General features: G+C 39.0%; 3 protein-coding genes across 4 annotated transcripts in view; 1 reads left to right on the top strand and 2 right to left on the bottom strand.

Moving 5' to 3' along the window:
• Positions 1 to 14164, bottom strand: part of LOC125314370 (disease resistance protein L6-like) — a 59950-nt gene extending 45786 nt beyond the window's left edge. The window contains exon 1 of the mRNA XM_048276504.1: positions 14106 to 14164. The gene's annotated coding sequence lies outside the window, so the exon portion shown is untranslated. The remainder of the gene's footprint in view (positions 1 to 14105) is intronic.
• LOC125314372 (glucosamine 6-phosphate N-acetyltransferase-like) overlaps positions 1 to 19033 on the top strand; it is a 36199-nt gene that overhangs the window by 4727 nt on the left and 12439 nt on the right. The window lies entirely within an intron of this gene.
• Positions 4679 to 10660, bottom strand: LOC115733635 (disease resistance protein TAO1-like). Its single transcript, XM_048275457.1, has 5 exons — positions 9845 to 10660; positions 7727 to 8125; positions 6619 to 6933; positions 6063 to 6503; positions 4679 to 5098 (listed from the first exon to the last, which is right to left on the bottom strand). The coding sequence occupies exons 1-5, from the start codon at positions 10658 to 10660 to the stop codon at positions 4679 to 4681; spliced, it is 2391 nt and encodes a 796-aa protein (XP_048131414.1).

The raw sequence follows: 19033 nt of genomic DNA, 5'->3' as shown, positions 1-19033 counted from the left end.
TTATCATACAAGTATGCAGCATTGCTTGAGATATCCTATTAACAAGTAAGTTAAACTCCCGCCGGCGAACTTGATTAATCAAAATGATGCGATGCAATGGCCCTCTGTAATCAGAAGAAGATAAATTAACTTCAAGTAGTGCAAAATGCGAGAAACTTTCCAGCCTATACTCTGCAATCTAGTGTACATTAAATATCTCCTTGTTGGGAACTCTCAATCAGTTAAAAAAGACGAAGAAGAGGAGCCAGAAGCAGAATTACATTGTGTAGAAATCCAAGGAAACTATATAGATGCACGACGGTGTCGAGATGTTATTCTCAGGGGCCTAAACCCACCAACTCCAAGTGGGCATCAAGCATTTCTGCAACCGATATAGCTAGTCTATCTAGAATACATGACATCCCCTCCAATTCAAGTTCTTTATTTTCATGGACATTTTAACTGGTGTACACAGAAGGGAAACAAGATGGCAATACAAGAGCATGGTACACTTCCGGTTGGTCTAGGTGATTGTCGATTAAGTCGGGGAACTCCTTAGTTGTTCTCATTTAGACTTTCAAGCACTTCACCTTTATATTTGTCCAATTATTCATCAAACACAAATCGATCTAGATTGGCAATTACAGTGGTTTCTCTCGGGAGAAGGAAGCGTAGCATATTTAGGAAGAGTGAAAGAAGTAAAACGAGATAAGGCCAATGACTCAAAGAGCACACCAAGCCATTGTTGAAGGAACTAACACGCTGAATTAAAAAGAGAACTTCCTCTAGTCAAAGCAAGTACCGGGAGAGACTTTCTCGTTTCAAAGAAATTGCCAGGAGAGATTGTCTACAGCCTCCGCCAATTGAAGTCATGAAGCACACCTTCGGGTCCTCTGTGACCATCACTAGCAAATCCTTCTCCGTATTCCAGCCCGCGATCTTCACCTGCCAACAAGAAATCGAGCAAACTTCACAAAACCGAGTCAGAACAATTGAGACGATCGCCCATTAGGTCGCAAAAGAATGCTGAACAGGAGACGAACTCGAGAAGCCGACGGTTTATTGAACCGAAGCGGGAACGGAAGCACACGCTACGGTCCTTCGTCAGTACTCGAAAACCCGGAGGAAAGCTCGAGGCTAGACTTCCCCCAAGTCCGAGAGTAGCATGAATAAAACTACGGAAGAGGAACATATGGGAGAGATAATAAGGAAGATAGAGACTTCATTACGGGAGTGGAGGCGGACATCTCTAGCTCTGCAAAGCTTCTGCTAAATATAAGTAGGGCAAATGTGAGATGACAACATGCAAATATCCTTTACCATTCCAAGGATGCATTGTCGGGCATTGGAGAAGTTCAAGAAACATCGAGCTCCTCATACTTTGATGATTTTTTTTTTCTTTTATAAAAGCCTTGCGAAAGCTCTCTTGCATATTTCAGCATCAACATCAACCATGCCGGTGAGTCGGATGAAATCAATCCAGCAACTAACATTAACGCACTCCTAATAACACTCCGAAGTTTAGGGATCCCATGTCATCAAACTCGATATTCTTTTTGATCTCTACGGATCCAACTAATGGGGCACCCAACATCATCAACCACAGAAGCTTTGAGCAAGTTAGTATAGTGAATTCAACTCAAGTTGCTTGCTCTTGTGGGATATAGTTTGATTCTTTCCTTGTCATCATTTGCCATTCATGTATTAGAAATAATGCAAGACAGTTTTCAAACGGCATATAGGATAAAGTTTCCTCGGGAAACTTACGGAAATGCTTCCTGTGTTTTTCTTTTCAGCAAGTAAATGAACTAACAAGTGCTTATGCACGATATAAGGGAAGTACAATCAATCATGTCAAACCACATTCTAGTTAATGTCTTGCTTGGCTCAAATGTTTAGGCATCTCACGGATGGCTATACCAACTCTACAAACATCAAGATGCATTCTTTTGGTAATCTATTATTTGCCTTGGACTTTTAGGTATATCCCGGATCCAAAACAAATGAACAAGGATTCAAACAAGGACCACCATATAGGGTCCTCCATTTAGTATTTCTCAACCTATACAATGACCTTTGGCATGCTATCAAATGCCCGTATACATCGGTTTTAATCAGATTTTCCAGAAATCCAGAAACAATCAAATGCTAGGAATAGTTATTTTTCTGCATAGGATGAAGGATCTTACCCAAAGTCTAAAGACATATGATGTGCTTAGAAAGCCTTTTCATCTATTTCCGGTATCGGCATGATAAGAAGAATCATTTTGCCAAAGCACACATTAACTTCCATGAACATCTCCCCCAGATTCTTTGAATTCAAGTAACAAAAATAATGATAACACTATCCACCAGGAAATGATTATGAGAAGATGATAAATCTTGAAAGAAATTGCAAATGACAATTGGGCGGTAGATCTCAAAAGAGCAAGGGTAACTCACCCGTTTTATGTAGCTTTGTTAGAAAATGTGGATCATCTCCCTTATCTTGACTCATCCGAGTTCGTCTCAATAGAGTCTATCCAAATTCTATCCCATCAACATAAAAAGATGGCTTTCTCTCGTAATTTTGATAAAGCTTCCTTCCAGACAATTCTGGAATTGTTTTAAGTGACTTGCATCCAGAAATATCCATTTCCGCTAGCCGCTCCAGTTTCTCGAGCCCTCGAATCTCGGTCAATTTCTCGCAATCTGGCACAATCGGACTCATCAAGCGGGTACACGATGACAAATCCGATAAGATCTCAATCGAGGAACATCCCGAGATAGTAATACGTTCTAGAGATATTGACTCCTCAAGCCCCGGGATCTCTCGAAGTTCATGACAGTTTGACAGGAACAATTCTCGTAAATCATGAAAACTTGACAAGTTCGGTAATTTTGCTAAGGACTTGCAACCTTCAATACGTAAAATTTTGCGGGATGGGAATCTCCCTTGGCTCTGTATGTCTTGAAGCTTGTCACACCTGTTGATAGTCAAACTTGTCAAGTAGTCAAAGCAACATAAGTTTGGTAGCTTTTCAAGCGAAGTCCACCAAGAGAGATTCAACGCTTCCAAGAACTTCAAACTACCAAGGCCTCGAATTTTGACTAAGCTTTCGCAACCTCCAGCATTTAAGTTCTTCAGACTATCGGATTTTGGAAGGTTCAATCTTTCAATTGAAGCGCACCGTGAGATATTCAACTCTTCCAAGAACCGTAACCTATCGAGGCCTTGAATTTCGACTAAGCTTTCGACTTGTTCAGCATTTAAGTTCTTGGGACTATCGGATTTTGGAAGGTTCAATCTTTCAATTGAAGTGCAACAAGAGAGATTCAACGCTTCCAAGAACTTCAAACTACCAAGGCCTCGAATTTTGACTAAGCTTTCACAACCTCCAGCATTTAAGTTCCTCGGACTATCGGATTTTGGAAGGTTCAATCTTTCAATTGAAGTGCAACAAGAGATATTCAACTCTTCCAAGAACTGTAACCTATCGAGGCCTTGAATTTCGACTAAGCTTTTGCAATCTTCAGCATTTAAGTTCTTCAGACTATTGGATTTTGGAAGGTTCAATCTTTCAATTGAAGTGCAACAAGGGATATGCAACACTTCCAAGAATCGTAACCTATCGAGGCCTCGAATTTCGACTAAGCTTTTGCAATATTCAGCATGTAAGTACTTGAGACTATTAGATTTTGGAAGGTTCAGCCTTTCAATTGAAGCGCACCTGGAGAAACTTAGACTTATCAAAAACTCCAGCCTATCGAGGCCTTGAATTTTGGCTAATTTTGTGCATCTTGCAGTATGTAATATCTTCATACTCCTGGATTTTGGAAGGTCTAGCCTTTCAATTGAAGAGCATCCGGAGATATATAGATGTTCCAAAAACTCCAACCTATCGAGGCCTTGAATTTCGGTTAATTTTGCGCATTCCGTAGCACGTAATATCTTCATACTCCCGGATTTTGGAAGGTCCAGCCTTTCAATTGAAGCGCACTGATTGATACACGGGTTTTCCGAGCGATCGAGACCTTGAATTTCGACGAGGTTTTTGCGGTTTTGAACGTTCACTACCTTGAGACCCTTAGACTTTGAAAGCTCCAACCGTTCAACCGAATTGCAGCATGTAACAGTCAAGGATTCCAAATATTTCAATCTATCAAGACCTCGAACTTCAAGTAAATTCCAGCAACGATAGACGGATAATGTCCTTAGATGGATAAACCGTGAAACGTCCAAGATTTTAATAGATTCACAAAAAGTGACTTCCAAGTCTTCCAACTTGAAGGGAGTGTTTAGGGATTGTGGTAATTCTGATTCTTCAACACCTGTCGGTTGGGAACATTCTGAATTCTTTAGTGGTGTTGATGGAAGCTCCTGGATGCACTCGAGAAAATGACGATGAATGACTTCTAGCTCCTTGAGACGGGTTAGGTGGGAGAGTGAAGGCAATTTGCGACTTTGACAGGTGACTCCCAAGTATGTTAAGCTGGAAGGAAGGTCCGGCAGAGATTGGAGCCCCTTGCAGCCACGAAAATCAAGGCGTTGTAGGGATGAAAGATTGCACATGCTTTCTCTCCTTTCCCCTTTCAGATTCTCGCAATTCGAAGCACGCAACTTTCGGAGCTTTCTCAGCCTCCCAATACCTCCGGGCAATTCTTCTATACCGGTGCAAGAAATATCTAGAATTTCTAGACTCTCCAAAGACCCCATGCTTTACGGCATTTCCCCTTTGAGATTTTTGCAATTTGAAGCATCTAATTGTCGGAGCTTTTTCAGCCTCCCAATACCATCGGGTAATTCTTCTATACCACTATGAGAAATTATTAGAATTTCTAGATTCTGCAAAGATCCTATGCTTTCGGGTAATGCAGAAAGTTTTGGAGTCTTGTATAGGCAGAGTTGCTCCAGCGCCTTTAATTCACCTATTTCTTGCGGAAGCTTCGTGAGGCTCTCACGGTAGCTCAAGTCCAAGCGAAGGAGGGCCTTCATGCCTCCAATTGAAGAGTCGATTTGCTGTAGTCGCGAACAACCAAAGAGGTTCAAAACCTCCAAACTCTTAAAAGCCGAGAGGAATGCCGTAGTTTTCAAGTATCGACAACCTCCAAGGTCGAGAAATTTGAGCTTCTTTGCCATCTGGTAAAAAGAAATGGTTGTCAAGGGTGATTATGATTAAAATAAAATAAAAACATAAAAGGGAAAGGAAGAAGAAGAAAAAGACTTGCTCTTACCACGAAAGAATTCCACCCTTGCCATCTCTCATTTATCTTGCTTCCCGATAAATCCGGTTTAACTAATTCATTTGGGTGAAAACTCACGGGACATTCTTCCCGTGGAAGGCGTTCTAACTCCCGCATTGAGTCCACAAAATCGCCGGTGAGATGTGCCCGCTCCATCCGAAGAAATTTTAGACTAGTCAAATTTTTAGTTGTTTTTTCGTGTAGAAGTTGTCATCCGGCTCGGCTATTTTGCCAAAGCCTTCTGAGCGGCCTTCACTCGGATCAACGGCCTCGATCTTTCCCGTTCCATATATGCAACGATTCAATTTCCATTACTACTATATCCAACTAAAGTAATCTAAAATTACCAAAAAAGTCTTCAACCTATTGCAATCGTGCCGGTTCAAATCTAAATTTTTTTCTTTGCTAGTCGAGTTTTAAACCTTTTACGTTTATGCCAATTCAATCAATCTCGTCAACTTTGGCCAGCCGGCTCTAATGTGGCAATTTATAGTAATAATTGCTATTATATAAATTTTCTTTTTATTTTTTTATTAATTTTCTTTTCTCTCTCTCTTTTTTCCTCCTTCTTCTTCTTCCTCTTGTTGGTCACGGGATTGGAGACCGGTGAGATGCGAGGGTCGGCGGCGAGGCCAAGCTCCCCTAGCAATGGCAAGGATGATGCCAAGCAATTTAAACCGAGAATAGGAAATATTCACGGCGGATGTCACTTTTATCCCATGAACGAACGCATGAGTTTGAAAGGTAATGTTATTTTCGGCCAATATGCAAAAGGCTGTTCTTCTTTTTTATGATACTATGGATGAAGAGTGAAATGGATTCATGCAAAAATACTGAAGTAACTATATGAAAAAATGTACCTCTTCTAGATTCTGCAAAGACCCCATGCTTTCGGGAAGTTTTCCTCCCAATTCGAAGCATCTAATAGCATATAACACTCGGAGCTTTCCCAACCTTCCAATATTGTCGGGTAATTCTTCTATACCACTTTGAGAAACATTTAGAATTTCTAGTTTCGGCAAAGATCCTATGCTTTCTGGTAATGCAGAAAGTTCAGAAGTGTCTTGTAGATAGAGTTGCTCCAGCGCCTTTAATTCACCTATTTCTTCCGGAAGCTTCGTGAGGCTCTTACAAGCGCGCAACTCCGGGCGAAGGAGGGCCTTCATGCCTCCAATTGAAGAGTCGATTTGCTGCGATCTCCGACAATTGTTGAGGATCAAAACCTCCAAATTCTTAAAAGGCGAGAGGGAGTCCGTATTTTCCAAGTATTGACAATGCGTCGGGTCGAGAAATTTGAGCTTCTACGCCATCTAGTGAAACAAATAATTTTATGCTTTTAAGGGGTTAGTCTGGAGTGATTATGATACACAAGAAAGCAAAATAAAAAAAATATAAAAATAAAAGACACGTTCTCACCTTGAAAGAACTCCATCCTTCCCATCCATCATTTATCATGCCACGTCGCAATTCCAGCACAACTAATTCCGTTGCGTGAAAATTGTTCACTACAAAATTCATGGGGCAGTTTTCCCATTGAAGCCATTTTAACTCCTCAACCGAGTCCTTAAAGTCACCCGTGAGATGTGCCCCTTCCTCCATGCGAAGGAATCTTAGACTTGTCAAATTCTTGAATTGTTCTCCTGTGTAAATGTTGTCATCTCGCTCAACTATTTTGCCGACGCCTTTTGAGCTGCCTTCACTCGGATCAATGGCCTCAATTTTTCCTGTTCCCTATATGCAAAGATTCAATGTCCATTAATACTATATCCAATTAAAGTATTCTAAAATTACCAAAACAGTCTTAAATCTATTTCAATTGTGCTAATTCGGACCTAAACTTTTTTTTTTTTTTTTCCGCTTGAGTTTATGATTCTATGATTTATCGTTAGTCAAGTTATTTACTGCATTTGTCAAAGACGTAAGTGAAGCAAATGTAGAAATTCATGATCTTAACACTACAATACTTACTCAGAGAGAGCAACCTCCCTACTTTCTAATCTCGTCAATGAAACATTCAAGTTGCAACAATAGTAGAGCAAGCACTAAGCAGTGGACCAACATTACTCTAATAGTGGAACATGGACTAAGTATGAAAAAGAAACGAAACGGTTACCTTATTTTTTTTTAGCACTTTTTTGACTTCCTTAAAGTCCCATAACCTGCTACGGTTCTCGGGCTCCCGCTGGTTTTCTTCGCAGACTATTTCCCTACCGAGATCTCTCGGTTGGTCATGCATTCGGAGCTTATGATCATCTCCAACTTTTATCGGTGACATGGATGTCAATACTTTAATTCCCTCCTCGGGGAAAAAGCCACGGGCGTCCCACATGTAGGATACGGTTCTTACGTTAGTGCCAATGAAAAAACAAGCAATATCCAAGAAAATTTGCTTTTGTCTGTATTCTAATACTTCATAACTTATCCGCAACTTTTCTTGCACTTTACGAGGAGGCACTTTTTTTGACTTGTCTATTGTATCTCTCCAGAACGCTAGCTCTCTTTTGAACAATAATGAGCCTAAAACCTCAAGGGTTAAGGGAAGCCCTCCGGTGGTGGATACAACCGCACGGGTGAGTTCCTCAAAATCCCTTGGAGGAGAGCTTCTTTGGAATGCATGTTTGCTAAACAGAATCAAAGATTGATCATTATCCATTTCCTTATGGTCATAGGCGTAGTCCACCCCAAATTCATCAAGAATCCTCTTGTTTCTAGTGGTAATAATGATCATACTTCCCGAAGAAAACCAATCATGAATACCAGCCATAGGATGACCGGCCAAACGCTTCAATTGACCGACATCATCCACGTCGTCAAGAAGAAGGAGGACCTTTTTATCTTTAAACTTGGAGGGGATGAACTTAGTCCCTTCATTCTCATCACGAACTTCATTTTCGCGCTTCAATATATCATAGATTAACTTATTCTGCAAGGAATGTCCGCCATTACGCTTCCATAATTCCCTTATATCAGCAATGAAGCTACGGTGCTCAAATTGATTGAAAATCTCGTTGTAGATGGCTTTAGCAAGAGTCGTCTTACCAATGCCTCCCATTCCGTGGATGCCAACAAATAGGGTAGCATAAGATTTTTTAGTATCCACAAATTCCATAATCTCCTTCACATGATGATCAATTCCGACCAAATTCTCGGGAATATCCAACTCAAACTTTTTCTTTAGTTCGCTCAACACTTTTCCGACAATCGATTTCACCAAGTCGCTTTACACATCTCAAATGTGACAAGAGTTCGGTTATGTGGCAACAGTAATTTTATGTTGTTTATCAAATGAGAACACAACAATAAATAAATCTGCCGATTGATTGAAAAACTTTAAAAATCTTTTTTGTCACACCTCCGTATATTGGTGGTCGCTTCACATGGCGTGCCCAATTCCACTGTTACTCCAAAATAATTTATTAAGCCAGAATAAACTTGAGGGTATGAGTTATGAATATTAAATACTCTATCTATTATGGATTTGAGTCAAATTTTAAACTTGTTGTTTGTTAAAGATATGAGGGATGACGTGGACGTGACTTTGAAAATTTGTAGAGCGTTTGAATAAGCAAAGACAAGTTATAACTTTTGATACAAGATGATTTCGGGTTTTGCGATACCAATCGAAAAAGTTGTTCAGAGTCTGATATTGCGAACTACCCGAATTGCAATTGAGAGGCTTTATCCTTGTGTGCTCAGTTCTACACGCTTGCAAGTTTCTACTCGTGCTGTGAATTTTAGTATCATTCTAGATTTGTGTTCTTGTCGGTTTTCATTGCCTCCAAGGATGATAACAGGTTGTACTTTAAATTCCTTTTGAGTATCTATGTTCTATGATTTTAACTGGTCTATTATTGATTATACACGAAAATAGAAGAATAATTTTTACCCAAAATAAGAACACTGCTTCAATACATGCAAGTGCATGAGATAAAAAATTACTTTTTGAAGATAGGAAATGAATTGGAAATTATTGAACAAACATATAACAAAAATAATCCCTTTTCCCTTCTTTATATTTTGCATCATCATGTGCAACCAAAGAAACATTTCTTTTGTGAAAAATAATCTTAATAGCAACTAATCAACGATAATAATGACTCAATGAATGTAACTTGGGAAGATAAAGATATATAGCTTTTTTTTGTTTGGTCGGAAAAGAAATATAGCTTTGACAATCACCATGCACGGTATACGATGTTGCGAGCTTTAAATAAAAAAACACCAATAAGTTGTACTGTTAATCTCAAATAAATATGGAATTAGAAAAGTTTGAGATGAAGATTAATGTAGTGTACGCTATAGACATGATATGAAAATGGCGCAATGTTGAAAAATCTTTGGATATAAGAGTAAAAATTCATTCAGAAAATGTTATTATTCTAGCAAATGGGATTATTACAACATAATCTATAATTAGGTTGGTCATCATTAAAGTGAAAAACCTAAAAATAAATATAAAAACTTATAGAATTCATGCATTGCAGGATCGTACAGTTCTTTTATATACAAAGAAAAAAAAAACGAAAATGAAGCAGGCGAGAATAATAACAACCAGTAAACACACACACATATTATAAGAAAGTAGAGAATGCTTTGGTGACAAATTTTACCCATCGGCTTCGTATCCTTTCAAGGCACTGACTTCACCGAGTGCTTTCTTCCATTTCTCCAAGATCGTTGGGTCGAAAGAAGGCCTCTCAAGCAAACGCTTCTCACGCTCATGAAATGCATCTCCAAAACTTCCCCTCTGATGTCCCACGTCAGATGGTTTCACTTTGTAGAACACAGGCAACACCATTTGCCCATTATCATTCTTGCACTTTATTATTTGAGCCAGTTCATTCAGGCACCAGCTGCTTGTACCGTAACACACGGACAAAATGGGGATCAGGATCTGACAATTCGTGATGGCTTCCGTAAGCTTTGGTCCGATGTCCTCGCCTTGACAGAGCTCGTTATCATCATCGTCTCTGAAAGTATTAATTCCAGCATCATGGAGCCCCTTGTAGAGGTGACTCGTGAAGCCATATCGAGTATCTGGGCCTCTGAAGCTCAAGAACACCTCATAGCGGTTTCCAGTAGTTGTGGTCAATGAACTAGATGCACTGTTGTTAGTTTCTGTCGGAGATGAACTAGATGCGCCTTTACTAATTCCTGTCGGAGACGGACTAGATCCACCGGATTTAGTTTCTGTAGGAGACGAACTAGATCCACTGGAATTAGTAGACGTCGGAGGCGAACTACATGCACCATTATTAGTTTCTGTCGGCAACGAAGTAGATCCATCAGAATTAGCTTCTGTCGGCGTAGTCATCGAACCAGGTGCGCCAGTACCAGCATCTTCTTCATTTCTACGCGCACTAGCTTTCTTCTTATTGAGAAAATACAACGCAAGCCCGGGGAGAAGGATCAGTGCCACGAGCTCGGCGAAAGAATGCCCAAAACTGAGATGAAGCATTTCGGCTTTGCTCAGACTCTGGCCTTGATTTTCGCTTTCAAATCTGACGGAGGAAAAAGCTCAGAATGCGTCTCTTAGAGGAAACAGGAAATGGCGTTGTTGTTGCCAGTTCTCTCTCCCTGTGGGTTGATTTGTATAATGGGAACCAGTTGGCAAAGAGAATCTTGTACCCACAAGTCAACCACGCGTTTAGGGTCGTTGCCATCATGTGTAGTACTAGTAGCTGTAGTAGCTCTGTAGCTGTAGCTCAATAATTGCAAGAGAGTCTTCTCCGGTTCCCCCCTCTCTCTCTCTCTCTCTTCACTGCTTCCAATAATCAATTAGATTTCCTAACAAAAAAAAAACCAAAAAAAATTAATAATTAGAACTTGTAATTAACTGAACCAATAAATAATCTCTTTTAGGTGCGCGTAGCGGAGCCTGAGCCTCGCAACAGGACTATCTTTTTAATTTACGTGCCTCTTTGCTAGATTCGTTGCAGAATTTAGTAGGTGTCACTTATATGGATGTTTTTCTAAAATGATGGACTTTCGTTTCGGATATTTTCGAACAGCGTATTGAACTAGAGTCGAACTGAGTAAACGAATCGAATGAATGCGAGTGTGAGAGGAACGGGACAAGGGGCATGAGACGGGAGGGACCCGCTTCTGCTTGGTACAAGCAACTAAATATATTGGATCGTCGATTAAGCCACAGATGTGCGCGCAGAGGAGGCTCAAATATCAATATTTGTGTACGACGCTTACTTTGGTACAAGCAACTAAATTTCTGTTATTATCCGTAGACAATGAGTCATAATTGATAAATACATACGGTTGTTGTTATTATCCGTAGACAAGGAGTCATAATTGATAAATACATACGGTTGCTGTTATTATCCATAGACAAGGAGTCATAATTGATAAATACATAAAGTAGCTGCGCCGTTTAACTTTCCTGCACTTTTTTAAATTTATTTTCCATCAAAAAATGTATTTTTTTTAATATATTTAAAGCTCTTGATGCCACAATGAGGACATCCTTCCGCAATGTCTATGTTAACTTGATTGACTATGTGAGTAACCAAAGGATCTATAGTTTTCTTAGTAGTAGGGAGTATAATAAATCCTAGTAGTTTGATATCTCGACTCTTGCGGTCTATATTGTACTTTTAAGGCTTTCGGTACGCCTTTCTCTCTATTAAATTTGTATAGTCTATAATGGAGAAAATACTGAAATAACTTTCGGTGATACATAAATTTTTACATACATTGGTCTATTTTTTTGCTTGTCAATTGGCGGATCTAAATATATAATAGGAAATGGACAGCGACTTGCAATGCATCCGGATAAGAAACATGCTGATGCATCGACCACGGATACATTTTTCTGCTTGTTTAATTTCTTTTGCAAGTAGACTTTGTAACTCCACGACAACTCTTTATTACTGTGTTTGGACAAAATGATAATGCGGAAGAGTACAAACTCACATGTACGAGATTACAAGGTGCCTACATGCACAAACCTTCCACTTTTGATCATCATATCATTGTGAATGTTTGATTTCATTCCTTATAATTTGTTTTAGAGACAAAACTAGTCAAAAACATATGCATTAAATTGATTAAAATTTTTCGACCCCGTAACAAATTAAGTTCATTTCCATAGATAATCCAAATCAAGCCTCTATTTGTGTGCCCTTTTTTGGGTCATAAGGTGGACTGGTTTCTCGTTTATAATTTATGAGCATCTTCTTGGACAATGTTCAAAAGATTGAAACATAATAAATTAGGGTAATTATAGCACACAATACCGATGTAAAGAAATATTTCCTAAAGCTGTCTTATTCACTCATCGTGTGATGGTTGGTAATAGAGTGTATAGTTAAAGTCATCAAATTAAAAGTGAATAAACCACATCATGCTTAAGTACTAATTAGAAGATGAGATGCACTCTCATTCTTTTTTATCTATAGAGACTTCTCTAAACAATGGAGAGCACATTTCGATCAAGCTTGGACAAAAAAATATTTGTACAATTATATTTGATAATCCTCTTGACCCCTCCCTCGAGTTAATGCGTTGTTGTGCGGGAATAAAGTCAATTTTCCAAGAAAATATAGAAAAAAAATGAAGAAATACACGAAAAATGCGTGGTGCTCATGTCTCAAATAGTGCCGTGCAACTATACCGATCACTCACGAGTTTATTAAACCCAAAAATTTGTTCGAATGTATAAAAAATCGAACAATTAATTATTTAATGAGAAGGGTGCCTATCTATATAAAAAGGCTTTAGGTGTAGTTTAAAAAAAAAACTAACAAAAAAAAACCAAATTATAAATTTAGTCCCAAAGTTGGCCCAAATTCTTTGTCTAAAACAAACTGCAACTTTAGGTTTAGTCTTAAATCTGCCCCTGCTAGCCCTCCATCCAAAAATCACCATTGGTCGTCTCTATTTTTTCTAATTTCCTTATCAAAAAGCGATTTCATCGAAGATAACATTCCACCTCACAAACTAGTCAAAGAACATATGCATTAAATTGATTAAATTTTTTGACCCTATAACAATTTAAGTTCATTTCCATAGATAATCCAAATCAAGCATATATTTTTGTGCCCCTTTTTCGGGTCATAAGGTGGACCGGTTTCTTGTACATATTTTATGAGCATCTTCTTGGACAATGTTCAACATATTGACACATAATAAATTGGAGTAATTATAGCACACAACATTGATGTGAAGAAATATTTCCTAAAACGGTCTTATTCACTCATCGTGTGATGGTTAGTAATAGAGTGGATAGTTAAAGTCATCAAATCAAAAGTGGATAAACCATGTCTCCTTAAGTACTAATCAGAAGATGAGATGCACTCTCATTCTTTTTTATCTATAGAGACTTCCCAAAACAAATCTAAACAATGGAGAGCATCTTTATGATCAAGCTGGACAAAAAAACATTTGTACATTTATATTTGATAATCCTCTCGACCCATCCCTTGAGTCAATGCGTTGTTGTCCGGGAATAAAGTCAATTTTCCTAGGAAATATGGAAAAAAAATGAAGAAATACACAAAAAATGCATGGTGCTTGAGTCCCCAATAGTGTCGTGCGACTGTACTGATCACTCACAAGTTTATTAAACCTAGAAATTTGTTCGAGTGCATAAAAAATCGAACAAGTAATTATTTAATGAGAAGGGTGCCTATCTATATAAAAAGGCTTTAAGTTTAGTTTCAAAAATACCTAATTATAAGTTCAGTCCCAAAGTTGGCCCAAATTCTTTGCCTAAAACAAACCGCAACTTTAGGTTTAATGTTAAATCTGCCCCTGCTAGCCCTCCATTCAAAAATCACCATTGGTCATCCCTATTTCTCCTAATTTCCTTATCAAAAATCGATTTCGTGGAAGATAATATTCCACCTCACTTTGTTGACGTAGATTTTTTGGTTGGGCTGTGCTCTGACTCTGCGCTTACTTTTCACTTTCAGGTCTGACGGAGGGAAAAACCAGAATGCCTCGCTCTGGAAACAAGAAATGCCTTGTCGTTGCCCGTTCTCCTGTGGGTTGATTTGTATGATGGGAACCAGTTGGTAAATAGAATCTTGTACCCACAAGTCAACATTGCGTTTATAGTCGTTGCCTTCATGTGGTGGAAGTTTCAATGCACATGTGAGCAAGTTTCCATGCGGCAGCAACGGAAAAAAAAAATTTTGAAAAAAAAAAAACAATTGCAGTTTTGGTATCCGTAGACAAGTGGTCATAATTGATAATTAAGTAAAACTCCCTTTTTTTAAATTTATTTTCCATCAGAAAATGTACTTTTTGGAATATATTTAAAGCTCTTGATCCCACTTAGGAATTTACCCTCTCACTTTAAAACTCTAAATTGATTTGTTGAGTTTGTTCATGAAATCCACATTATGCACATCATTCTGCAATATCTACGTTAACTTGATTGACTATGAGAGTAACTTGGGGATCTAAAGTTTTCTTAGTAGCAGGGAATACAATAAACCCTAGTCGACTAATATCCCGACTTCCTAGCGACTTGATATCCCAACCCTTGTAGTTTAAATTGTACTTTTAGGACTCCAGTGCACATTTCTCTCTATTAAATTAGTATAGTCTATAATGGAGAACATACCGAAATAACTTTCGGTAATACATAAATTTTTACATACATTGATCTTTCTTTTGCTAGTAAATGAATACAATTAGCAGATCTAAATATATAATAGGAAATGGACAGAGACTTGCAATGGATCCGGATAAGAAACATGCTGATGGGTCGACCACGGATATATTTTTCCTCTTGTTTAATTTCTTTTCCAGGTAGACTTTGTAACTCCATGACAACTTGTTATTAATGTTTTTGGACAAAATGATAATCTAGAAGAGTACAAGCTCGCATGTACAAGATTACATGGTGCCTACATACATAAATCTTCCACTTTTGATCATCATATTCTTGTGAATGTTTGACTTCAGTCCTTATAATTTGCTTTTAGACATAAAACCAGTCAAAAACATATCCATTAGATTGATTAAATTTTTTCGACCCGTAACAATTTAAGTTCATTTCCTTATATAATTCGAATCAAGCACATATTAGTGTTCCCTTTTTTTGGGTTCATAAGGTGGATTGGTCTCTCGTATATATTTTATGAGCATCTTCTTGGACAATATTCAACACATTGACACATAATAAATTAAAGTAATTATAGCACACAATATTGATGTAAAAATTATTTCCTATAGCGTCTTATTCACTCATCGTGTGATGGTTAGTAATAGAGTGAATAGTTGAAGTCATCAAATTAAAAGTGGATAAACCACATCTTGCTTAAGTACTAATTAGAAGATGAGATGCACCCTCATCCTTTTTTATCTATAGAGACTTCCCAAAAGAAATCTAAACAATGGAGAGCATATTCCGGGACAAGTATACCATCGGTGCCATAACTTTTGTATGACGCTTACTTGAATGCCATAATTTTGAAAAATCGACTACTTAAGTGCTATCGATGATGTGGGCGCTGAAAAAGGCGACGTGGTACTTTCGAAATGATTCTATTGAATATTTTAATGTACACATGAATTTTTCCCTTAATTTTTTTATTTATTTTGTAATTTTTTTTATTTTAATATTTTGCTTCCTTGGTTGGTGAGGGTCACCGGCGACCCTCACCGACCACCACTGGTGACCCCCGGGGGTGAGGGCCACCTCGCCTTGGACCGGGGGCCGCAATAACCCATGCCTAGGGCTGTCGCGGCCTCAATGGTGGGGGGCGAGAGCGTGAAGTCCCTCACCATATATGGGTGAGGGCCCTCATAGCCTCGCCAGCCATAGAGAGAGCTGTCCCCGACCACGGCTAAGGGTCCGATGGCTCTCACCCATGGCTTGCGAAGGTCCTCACCCACATCTAGCGAGGGCCTTCGCACCCTCGCCCGCCATTGCCGAGGTCGTGACGGCCGTCTCTCGGGGTCGTCGCGGCCCCGCTAGCCTAGGGGGAGGCGGCCTTCGCCCTTGGGCCAGCCGATCGTGGCCGTCGAGGGTTGCCAATGTCTCTCGTCGACCAAGGTTGAAAAACCAACAAAAATAAAATAAAAATATCAAAATAAATAAAAAATAAAAATTCAAAAAATATTGAAAATTTAAAAAATTCCTTTTGCTCAAAAATAAATAATAGGAAATGGACAGCCTATATTAAACCTTAGTGGCTTGATATCTCGACTCTTGCAGTCTATATTGTACTTTTAAGACTTTTGGTGTGCCTCTCTCTATTAAATTAGTATAGTCTATAATGGAGAACATACTGAAATAACTTCCGATAATACGTAAATTTTTACATACATTGGCTTTTTTTTTTTTGCTCGTAAATGAATATAATTGGTAGATCTAAATATATAATAGGAAATGGACAGCCACTAGTGATGCATCCGAACAAGAAACAGGTTGATGCCAATTCTCCCTCCTGTGGGTTGATTTGTATAATGGGAACCAGTTGGCAAATTGGCAAAGAGAATCTTGTGCCTTTAAGTCAACCACGCGTTTAGAGTCATGGCCTTCACGTGTAGTACTAGTAGCAGTAGTAGCTTTGTAGCTGTAGCTCAGTAATTGCAAGAGAGTCTTCTCCGGTCCCCCCTCTCTCTCTCTTCACTACTTCGAATAATCAATTAGATTTCCTAACAAAAAAAAAAAAACCAAAAAACAAATTAATAATTAGAACTTGTAATTAACCGAACCAATAAATAATCTCTTTTAGGTGCACGTAGCCGAGCCTGAGCCTCGCGATGTGACTGTCTTTTTAGTTTACGTGCCTCTTTGCTAGATTCGTTGCGGAATTTAGTATGTATCACTTATATGGATGTTTTTTTTTCTAAAATGGTGGACTTTCGTTTCGGACATTTCCGAACGGTGTATTGAACCGGAGTCAAACTAAGTAAACGAATCGAATGAATGCGAGTGTGAGCGGGACGGGACGAGGGGGACAAGACGAGAGGGACCTGCTTCTGCTTGGTACAAGCAACTAAATATATTGGATCATCGATTAAGCCACGGATGTACGCGCAGAAGAGGCTCGTGGCATGAGTTCGATACCCAAGGCATCTCATATAGAATTTCCTTTCTTTTGGTCCAACCTAAGTTCCTAATCGACTGATGTTGAATCATCAAATTGGTCCTAGTGTTCCGGACATTTGAGATTTTACACTTATGGCCTTATGTGTGTTCGATGAACAATTACTAAAACTATTGCGGAAGCAAGTGATCGAACAAGAAAATAGATAGAATAGGAAAATATATGAGACACCTAATTTATGTGATTCGGTCGGGACGGATAGCAACAATGAATTTCACCCGACCGAAGCATGTAAACCTATTATCCGATTTATTTTCTTGTTATGTCTATTTTATTTTGTTGTTCGATTGCTTGTTTATGCAACAATTGGTATCGGAATTAGGTTTGATTGAGTTGAAGCGTAGCAGAAGAAGGAAAAGTGGAAAATCAACGGATTCAATGTGGATGATTTTGATTTCTAAAAAACTAACAAGCAAGCTCCATGTTTGATTAGTAAAGTCTCCTTCTTGGAGACATATATCTTAACAAAAACAATTATTTATGGTCACCGATTGTGGATCAACACGTCACGTATCCATGCACTTTCTCATGTGGCCACCGACCAAATGCCGGTGAAGATTTCTCAAATCCTTGTGCTCAAGGAGCTGTATAATCAATGAAGCTGATCAGCACCTAATAACCACCCATGGACATTAAAACTCAAGAAGGAACCAAAAGAAAATTCCTTCGGAGGCAAAATAAAGAGACAGCTTGCCCTTCAATGAACCAACAAGTGGAGCATCGTGTTTGATCTAATTGCTTGGTATATAGCTATGAGTCGACTGCATTTTGTTAATACATTTAAAGCTCTTGATCCCGCTTGGGAATTTACCCCTCCTTGTTTTTGCCTCACTTTGGTTGAACACAAGTAGAGTCGGCCAAGCATACAAGGTTAATCCCAAACGCAATCAAGGAGACCAGTGAGGATGTAGAATTACCTTTCTTTTTTCCAGGATAAAGTGCGGGACATTCCGTAATTGGCATGAGACTGGAAAGCTTCAAGATAGTAATCTGTCGAATTTACGATTCGATCGGACCTTCTCCAGATAAGAGAAGAAAATAGATTGCACATGTCACTACCTCTTCTCTCTCTAAAAAAGTTCGGTTGATGATCTCATTTTGACCATGGGCAGCATATATTCTAGTCAACATTTCTCTCTTATGATCGGGAACTTGAAGCACATACCGGAACGGGTTAAGTGCCCCAAAATAGACAACCTGTTTAATCGAGTCTTTCCACTCTGTGAGGAAGTGAGCGGAGAAGGAAGCAATAGAAGAAGGCCCGCACGTCACGTTTGACATGGGCATGGTCCCTTACGATATATTATGTCCAAAAAAAAAATGATGATGATGAATAAAGTTGAATGCCTTCTAGACTTGATTCAGCAAAGCTGAATGCCTTCTAGACTCGATTCAGCAAACTCTAGAATAGAGTTTAAATGCCTTCGATCACAATTTGCCTGGATCAACTAGCTTCTCTTTCGATCCGTGCCTTTCATGTCTTTTAAGTTTTGAGGACCAACTTTTCCAACATGAGCGTATCACTTGGCAAAAAATTTACTGGGGAAAATAGAATGCAAGCCCCGAGAGAAGGATCGGTGCGACGAGCTCGGTGAAAGAATATCCAAAATTGAGACGGTGCATTTCATCTTTGCTCTGACTAGGGGTGTGCATGGTTCAGACCGGTCCGGTCCGGGCATGGAACCGGGGATCGGACCATAGTCCCGGTCCGGTCCCGGCATGAAACCGAGGACCGGACCATAGTCTCGGCA

This window comes from Rhodamnia argentea, chromosome 3, assembly GCF_020921035.1.
Source record: "Rhodamnia argentea isolate NSW1041297 chromosome 3, ASM2092103v1, whole genome shotgun sequence".
Classification (NCBI taxonomy): Eukaryota; Viridiplantae; Streptophyta; class Magnoliopsida; order Myrtales; family Myrtaceae; genus Rhodamnia; species Rhodamnia argentea.
Note: the sequence above shows the minus strand (reverse complement) of the source record. Positions and strands in the feature narration are given on the sequence as shown.

What these genes read in the sequence shown, in the direction of transcription:
- LOC115733635 (XM_048275457.1), bottom strand. Translation starts at nt 10,660, where the DNA reads ATGCTTCATCTCAGTTTTGGGCATTCTTTCGCCGAGCTCGTGGCACTG. An exon ending in AAGGATGGAGTTCTTTCAAG is followed by an intron (nt 6,504 to 6,618) that starts GTGAGAACGTGT and finishes TAGATGGCGTAG; the next exon opens with AAGCTCAAATTTCTCGACCC. An exon ending in CTTTGCAGAATCTAGAAGAG is followed by an intron (nt 5,099 to 6,062) that starts GTACATTTTTTC and finishes TCTTTTTACCAG; the next exon opens with ATGGCAAAGAAGCTCAAATT.